The 8758-nt window shown below is 41.6% G+C and overlaps 3 protein-coding genes across 3 annotated transcripts; 1 reads left to right on the top strand and 2 right to left on the bottom strand.

Annotated features, from left to right (window-relative positions):
- Window positions 1-4525: 4525 nt before the first annotated feature.
- Window positions 4526-5104, top strand: e(y)2 (enhancer of yellow 2). Its single transcript, XM_017175104.3, has one exon. The coding sequence runs from the start codon at window positions 4639-4641 to the stop codon at window positions 4960-4962; it is 324 nt and encodes a 107-aa protein (XP_017030593.1). The 5' UTR covers window positions 4526-4638; the 3' UTR covers window positions 4963-5104.
- Window positions 5098-7428, bottom strand: LOC108080381 (transcription factor grauzone). Its single transcript, XM_017175103.3, has 4 exons — window positions 7220-7428; window positions 5996-7131; window positions 5553-5937; window positions 5098-5492 (listed from the first exon to the last, which is right to left on the bottom strand). Exons 1-4 carry the CDS (start codon window positions 7334-7336, stop codon window positions 5112-5114), a joined length of 2019 nt encoding a protein of 672 aa, XP_017030592.1. The 5' UTR covers window positions 7337-7428; the 3' UTR covers window positions 5098-5111.
- Window positions 7429-7615: 187 nt separating this feature from the next.
- Window positions 7616-8743, bottom strand: Reepl1 (Receptor accessory protein like 1). Its single transcript, XM_017174926.3, has one exon. It carries the CDS (start codon window positions 8598-8600, stop codon window positions 7770-7772), a length of 831 nt encoding a protein of 276 aa, XP_017030415.1. The 5' UTR covers window positions 8601-8743; the 3' UTR covers window positions 7616-7769.
- Between the last annotated feature and the right edge of the window lie 15 nt (window positions 8744-8758).

Raw genomic sequence — 8758 nt, 5'->3', positions numbered from 1 at the left:
ACTTTAGCTTCTTCCTTGTTTCTTCTGCTGTAAAGGCGAAAAATATACGCCGAAAATTTGTTGGAATCTCTCTGACGCCCTTGTCACTACATTTTTGGTCATTGGCCTCTCACGTACGCACCCATACACATAGATACGGCACACACACACACACAGATACAATGGCATATAGAGCCATTTGGGACTTGGTAACAAGCGGCGGCATCAGCGGCAAGGAACGCAATGGAACAGAGCCACACACACACACACACACACACCCGCTACACCCTCTGGGAGCACCCCCAAGTTTCCCCCGGGCTCCTCTGGGCTCTCCCAAGTCTCCTGGTTTCCCCCCCAATCCCCCAGAGCAGGCAACAGTCGCCAAGTTCCAGGCGCTTGTCGTTATCGTGCGTTTGGTTCCACCAACAGCAACAACAACAAGAAGCCACCCGCTACTCACACACACACACACTCATATCCCCACTCGCACTCACACTCACACGAGCGGAGCGAAGACCCAACCAGGAAGAAGAAACCAAGCCAATAACGTCATGATCCCGATTCAGAGACGAACTGTGAATACGCTTTCTCAAAGATATATATCATAAAAGATATATTTCAAGCTTATATAATTCATAGAAAATAAATTATATAAATATTTCAAGCTCATTTATAGATGGATTTTATAAAAGGGAGAAATATAAGCTAATTGAATTGATTACAAAGGCTGAAAAATATATAAACTAAATAGGCTTTATTATTTTTTTTTTACTAGAATAATTTTCATTTCAAAGTAACTGCATCCTAGAACTTTAGGAAAAGTTACATACAAATACAGCAACTATCTACAGATAAAGGTAAGTATCTACAGGTACAACTGAATGACTTTTAGAACTTCCTTAGAACTTTTTTTATTATTAATATAATTATTATAATCATTCTTTAATTATTATTAATATTTTTTAATGTTTTGTCATAATTTTATATAAATATTTTGTTGTTAAATCAAGCAATTGTCTTTGTTTTTATTATAAATCCTAAGTAATAAATATAATATTAAGCTTTGTTATTATTTTTTGTTTGCTTACAAAATGGTTATGAACTTGGCTCAGTTAATTATATATGATTTTTATATTATTATTATTTAAGTAGACTTTTGTATAAATTATTTATTCAATTTAAATTGTTTACAATTAATTATTATAACGTTTATATTTTATTATTATAATGATTTTAATAAGTTCCTAGGAATTAACCACTTAATTTAGTGTATTTATGTCAATTTCATTTACTTTTCAATTAATTCAAGTTTTTATTTGGAACAACAAATATCTAGGGATTTGTTTATTTTAATAACAACAACTTAAATACCATTTGCACACCAAAAATCTATATACAAACTAAGGAAATTTCATAAAAAAAAACCTCAAAGAGAAAGCCGGAAGGGAAAAAAAAGGATAGGGTATTCGCAAGCAAAGTGCTTCATTTTCTTTTTTTGTGGCATCGAAATCATAGTCATTTCATCGACATTTCAGCATCAGCGATTGTTTATCAATGTGTAAATAAGCGCTACGTGCGCTAGTGTGCGTGTGGTTGCGCGTGTGTGTGAGTTCCCAAAAATTTCAATAGCAAAGGTCAATGAACTCGCTCGCGTGCGGGAGAAAGGGAGAGAAAGAGGGAAGGCAAGAAGAGAGCGCGTACGTTTTGTTATTTTTTTTTTTGTCTTTCTTTTTCGTTTTACTCTCTTAGCTGCGGCTCACGCTCTCTCTCGCTCCAGCTCTCTTTCTCTTTCGCTCTTGTTGTTGTTGTTGCTTTTGGTTGAATTTGCGCGCGCTGGCTTTTGCTTCCTTGTTGCGTTTTCATTCATAAACAGAGAGCGGCGAACTCGGAACTCGAACTCGAAACTCGAACTCCACTCTGCCTGGAGTTACATATCTCGGCCAGGCCAACGAACTGGGCTTTGTTCTTGCCACCCAAAAAAAAAAACAAGAAGAAAAAAAACGCAGCAAAAGGCAAATGGCAAACGACAAGAGCCGCTGCCACCCACCAAACAGCAAACACCAAACACCCTTAAACCCTTAAACTTAACCCAGTCTATAAGGCAACCTCCACACACACACACGCACACACACAAGCCCCATCATTGGCCAATTATAATGTCATCATTTGAGGCCGAAAAGTGTTGAGCGATTTTTGCGCAAATTCCTGCAACCATTTATGCGCTTAAATAATTAAATAAACTTTGACTAACTGAACTTTAAATGGGGCTTAGCTCTTTCCAATTAATAATTAAATAAAAACTTTTAACTAGATTAAAGAATATCAAAGGGAGAGGCACTAAAAATGTGTTTGAATTTGTGGAAATTGCATGAATTTCCATTTAACATTATGTATTAAGCTTTTGATCTTTAAAATTTGTTATTCATTTATTTAAAATAAGTTAATTAAATCACTTAAAATATAAAATTCGATACCAGGTATGAAAATCTATTTAAAAATTCGATTCAATAATCGATTATTTCGATATGAAAATATCGATGCTATTTTGATAAATGGTGGGTATATTTATAGAATCAAGGGGTAATCTCCCAGGGGCTATATCCTTGCCAGAGGGAGGGGACGGTGGGTTACGGTACTCACTTCAATTGGTCCCGTTGCAGCGGTGGCATCTTTGTGGCATTCGGCTGGCGCTCATTTGGTGCGTCCAGCGTTTGCGATTACCGATGATAGCGATCGATAGCCGATAGTCAATATCGATACCGATGACGATGGCAATGGGGCTGGGGCGATATCCATGCTCTGCCGCAAATGCACACTTTTTTTTCGTTTTGTTTTCTAAGTATTTCCTTTGGAAGTTAATTTTTTGTTTGGCTTTGTGGTTTGTTTTAGATTCACTTTATCATATCTTTGCTATATTCTTTCAATTTTTTTTCTTACTTTATTGTAAGACACTCGCACAAATACACAAGCTCTGCTTCTATTTAAATTTTGTATATTTTTAAGGGCTTTTTGGGGGCCTTTTTTTGGGGGGGTTTTAAAACGCCTTTAGCACGGTTTTTGTTCACTTTAATGTAAGAATTTGCCGGTTTTTTGTTGTTGTTGATTCAAGACTTGGCAGCTGTTGATTTGCTTTTCCTCATTTTCTGGCTTTTCAGTTAGATTTTCCTTTATTTTATTTTTTTTTTTTTAGGGAGGATGTGGGGAAAACGTCAGCTGCAACACACAAATGCACGTAAAAAATAGTATTAAAAAAAAAACAACGTTACGTAGTGCGGCCAAAATGTCAAATGCATTTTTCAAAATTTTGAAAAAATGTGATTTTGATTATTTTGAATTTTTCTTGATTTAAATCCACTCACACAAACAAAGAGTTGCACACGCACACAGGCACACAAAACAAAAACAAATCGCACAGAGAATTTTTTTTCGAAACTTCAATCTCTGGTTAATAACAATTAATTAATTAGCTATTTGCGCTTAATTTTGTTGCATCTTCCTTTTGCACTTGTCATTTTGGCACACACACACACACACACACACGCAAACGCAAACGCGAAATGCACTTGAACGAAGAGAGCGAGCGGGCGAGAGGAAGAAAGAAAGAGAGCGGGGGCGATGGTTTTTCCCTTTTTCCAATGAACTTCCACTGAACTTCCACTTTATTTATCCAAATCTTTGTGGGGATAACACACACACAACTCTTTGCTGGCCGCCAAAGAATAAAAAACGTTAAAAAAAATAGTTTGTTTCGTATGTTTTCGTATTTTTGTGTTTTGATTTCAATTTAAAACTTTTCGTTTGTTTTGCTTTTTTTTTCAATTTTGGCCCGGTAAGACGTCGGATTTTGAACCCACAACGGAAACTCGTTCGATGCACTCGAGCGCGCGACAAATTTAGAAATAACAATAACAACAGGGTTGTTGATGAAAACTTTTATATCGTGAAATGTTTTTGCCCGAAATTGCGGCATTTTTGCTTGATATTTTTTGATATTTTCTCGCTGGTCACTCTGAATTTCAAACTGTAAGTTTTTAACATAGAAATTCTCTCGATCACAGAATTTTCTGTTAAAATGAGATGCAAACAGCATTTTTTGGTATTTTTTGATATTTTCTCCTGAATTTGCCGAAAAGTCTGGCAAAACCAGCCCGATAAATCGAATATCGATATTTTTGAACCAAAAAAAAATGTAGAAATGTCTTTTAAATTGTTGGTTGAAAACTTTGTTAAATTACTCTTAACATTAACATTAGCATTAACTTTAACAGGGTTGGGTTAACAGAGAACAATTTGTTAGCCAGGTGGCGCCAGAAACCTAACTTTAAGTAGCAGAGTTTCGCTCCTTTAAATTAATGTATTTTTTACCTGTTTTTAAATTTATATTAAAATTTTTTTTTTATTATCACTTTAACTCTTAAAAATAAATAAAATAAAAAAAACGTATTCTTTGGCTATAGGTTTTTCCTTTCCCCAATTTTATTCACCATTTAAGTGTGACCAGGCTTTTTGCCAGCCAAAATCCTCTCTTCCTCCCAACTTTTTCGCCATTTTCAACTGCAAACTAGCACACTCAAAGCAAAATAGTTTGATATATATAAAAATATTTAATTTTCCTGGGAATCCCGCTCAAGGCCCGCCGCGCTCCACCCCCCCACCGGCATGACCGTCTCCAATGCTGTGGACCAATTCACCATGCTAACCGGCGACCGCTCCAAGATCAAGGACTTGCTTTGCAGCCGGCTAACAGAGTGCGGCTGGCGGGACGAAGTGCGTCTACTTTGCCGCTCCATCCTCCTAGAAAAGGGATCCAACAATAGCTTCACCGTGGAGCAGCTGGTATCGGAGGTGACACCCAAGGCCCGCACCCTGGTCCCGGATGCAGTCAAAAAGGAGCTGCTGATGAAGATACGCACCATCCTAACGGAGAACGAGAACGAGGATGATGATGATGATGAAGTGGAAGAGCAAGAAGATGAACCTTAAACTAAGACACCTAAAGCATGCATGATTGAGAATTTCTTTTTTAAAGGAAAATCTACAGTGCAATTACACGATATTTATTTGTACGATTTTTATACATAAATATCCCCTGGAAAGGGAATGGGTTTATACACACACACACAAACACACATTCAGTCGGGTGTGGGGCACACGGAGCTGTTGCTGGCAAAGTCAAAGCCCTCGGGGTCGGGTATTTCAATGAGGGACTTGGGTACAATGGTCAAAGGAGCAGCCATGCCGGGTAGAAGATGGACACCACCCGTTGTTGTCGTCGTCGTGGGAAGAGTTGTCTGTGATGGAGGAGGTTGCAGCGGAACTGGTGGTGGAGCCAAAGCTAAGGATGTGCTGGTGTTGCCTTGGGCTAGGCTGCTGCTGGGCTGTGAATACTTGCGCACCCACTCATTCGGATGCATCTTCTTTTTGTGGTTGTGCATGTTGGCGTGCGACTTGAAAGTGCGTGTACAAAACTGACACTGATACAGATCAATGCCCGTATGGGTGGCCATGTGTTCCTATAAAAGAAAGAAAGGCTATTAAAAGTGGCCACTAGAATTTCTTCTCCAATAACTCACAGCCAATGCTCGGGGCAGCTTAAATTCCTTGTCGCAGAGACTGCATTTGTGCCGCTTGGCGGAGTGATGGTACCGCATGTGGCTGCTGAGTGCGGCACGGGATGACTTCTCTGCATTACAGAGCAGGCATCGGTACTTAGTGTCACCGTCACGATCATCGTGTCTAGCAAGATGCTTGCGCAGGCTACGCTCGTCCCGCAGCCAGCGGCCGCATAGGGTACACTGAACCTCCGCCACGGGCCCATCCGGATGCAATGCCTTCTTGTGTATAAGAAAATTGGCCTTGGAACGGAAATGTGTACCACAAATGTCACAAATGATGGGTGTAAAATCAGCAGCATGCATGCGCTTAACATGGGCACTCAGCTCGAATTTGGTGCGGAATCTGCAGGATTACAAAAAAAAGTAAGAGAGTAAAGATTGATCATTAATTTAGCACTCACGTCTTGCCGCAATCCTCGCACACTTCGGGCCGTTCGGTACCCTTGTGCCCCTTGAGATGCATGGTCAGCAGAAATTTCTTGGCAAAACGCGCCTCACAGATGGCACACTGATGGACCAGCTCCTGTTGTTGCGAATGGAAGCGCAGCATATGCATCACCTGGCTATTCCGATTAAGAAAGTTCTTTCGACAACTCTGGCAGCTAAAATACTGCGGATCCTTGTGGCAATGCAGATGATCCACATACAATGTCCTCTTTTTGTAACGATTATTGCAGCACTTGACAAAGCCCGTACAGTCATGCTCCACACGAAAGTGACGCTTGAGATCATTAAAGTCCTCTAGAGGGGCAGCGCATAGGGCGCAATCCAGCTTCACATTGGCGGCTATATAGTCATCCATTTCCTTGATGCTGCTGCGTTTGACAGGGGCTTCCATATCATCATCGCCTGGTTCCTTTTTGATTTTCGGTCGGCCACGCTTGCCACTGGGCTTGGGCTTTTCCATACCTTCCGCCGTCATGATCTCCTTCTCCTCCTCTTCCTCCTCATCATCATCATCCTCCTCATCCTCCTCGTTACTGGTGCGCTTCAGCTCTCTCAAACGTGCCCGTGACTCGCGTAGTGACAACTCCTGCTTGGCGGCCGGCTTGGGTCGCTTCTCATACTTCCGCTTGATGATCTGCTGTGTCTGCTGCAGCGGCGTCTTGCGCGGCCTGCCCCGGCGGCGTGGCTTGACCGGATCCGGCTTGGGCTCTAGCTCGCCCTCGCCCTCGGATTGATAGCCGGCCGCAGGCTCAAAGTCCGGCTCAAAGGTGTCGCCATAATCGCTGTCCTTGTCATCGCCAGCGGACATGGCATCGATGACCGGTTCGCATAGTATATGATCCTTGATATCGTCGCCCTCAAAGCCCAGCTTTGGCTCAATGGGCGTGGTCTCCGTGTTCCATACCACCATGGCGGGCTCTGGTTCCGGTTCGGCCAGCTCCGGCAGCTCGGGCACCTCGGTCTTGAGCTGCAGGGAGCGGTGCAGCGAGCGTTGCTTTTCCGCCACCATTGAGCAAAAGTGCTCGATGTCGCCCAACTGTTGCCAGCATCGGTGGCACAGGCTGGTGGACACGGCATCATTGGCCGCCAGCTAAGAAGGGGAAGGGGGTTAGTTAGGAAAAAGGGTTTCCTTTCTTTTCTTGCATTTTTTTTTTTCCAAGGGGGAGGAGAAAACTCACCACCAGCTGCAGGTGCCGCTCGATCAGCAGAGCCGGCGGCATGGTCGTCGCCGCTGCTTCCTGCCCGAAAATGGGCACACCGTGCTCAGCATCCTCCAGACAGAGTCGGCATATCATCTCATAAAATAGTTTATAATAATACAAATTAAATGCAAACAGCGCAGCTGTTTTTTTGATTCGTTTGCTGAGTTGTTGGCGCTGGCGTTGCCGGATCGTCGCATAAAGCCACCGCGACGCAAGCCAGTGATGCCCAAATAAAACTAGCTAGAAAAAAAGCTAGATTATGATTTATTTTATTTAAAACTAAAAAAAGTGAATAACCATTTCAAATTTGGATATAAATTTTAATAAAAACCATCAGAAGGAAAATCAGATAGAAAAAAACCACGATTGATATAATTTTGATCCAAATTTTAATAAACATATTGAGAGGGAGCGTTAAAAAAGTGAATAAACATTTGGAATTTGGATATAAAGCCTTAGTTAAGTTGGAATCTACAGCTATCTGGTTTTAACAAAGCCAAAGGGTAAGTCCTATAATTACTTGAAACTACTCTATTTCAGTTTCGTTGTTGGCCAAAACCGCAAATTGATTTGGATTGGAGATCGTCTTAAGATCCAATTTCCCATGACCGAAGGAAGGTGACTGGCCTTTTACGGGTTTCGGCAATGTTTTCGGCTTCTTTTTGCGCTCTGAGATAATCTCCTTAAAGACCAGTTCTTCGGGCTCGGTTTTGTTCAGCACTTTTAAATTTTCCACCGATAAGTTGTTGTCATCAACCTTTCCTGTCTCCTCAACCAGAGCCTTCTCAATGGTATTGGCCAGGTCTTCTGTTTTTCCCTGCTTTGGCTTTCTCTCCATCTGCATATTGGCCAAAAATTCGTCGACACTGGGCGGTAATAACTGGACAGCAGGATCTTGACGTAAACCCCGGGTTAGCAGATAATCATCTACAACCCGCATTATATGGCTCATGCAAGTGCGCAGCATCCGGTCCATGAATCCAACAACCCCAATTGTTGCATCGACAAGGGTATGGTCGATGATACCCTCATTGTTGCTAAAAAAGGAATACAGGAAGTCCTCGTAGATCACCTGACTGCCGCCACCAATAGAAGGCAGTAGCCAGCACACGAAGATCAGCTTCATCTCGCCCAGTAACGGTATAGTATCCGCAAGGTCCATGGACAGTACGTCAAACACAGACCAGACACCGTACACAATCCAATAGGTCAGCCAGATACTTAGGTTTTCGTTGCTCTCATTGCCATTGGGACGCTGCTGTTGGGCGTTTAGGAATTTGAATGAAACGAAAGCCGGGTAGAAACAGCCCGCGATTAGGGTGACAAATCGCAAAGTGTTTTCATATATGCTAAACATTGTGTTTTCGGAGGTTTTTTTTTTGGTATTCAATTTTGAAAAATCGTTTTTTTTTTACTGTTTCGTGTGGGAAATATTATTATAGAGGGCTGCCTACGTTAACGGCGTACAAAGTTGTGAACAATTCGTTCTGAAAATACTGACATTAAATTCATGGA

The sequence above is a fragment of the Drosophila kikkawai genome, chromosome X (genome assembly GCF_030179895.1).
Source record: "Drosophila kikkawai strain 14028-0561.14 chromosome X, DkikHiC1v2, whole genome shotgun sequence".
Classification (NCBI taxonomy): domain Eukaryota; kingdom Metazoa; phylum Arthropoda; class Insecta; order Diptera; family Drosophilidae; genus Drosophila; species Drosophila kikkawai.
Note: the sequence above shows the minus strand (reverse complement) of the source record. Positions and strands in the feature narration are given on the sequence as shown.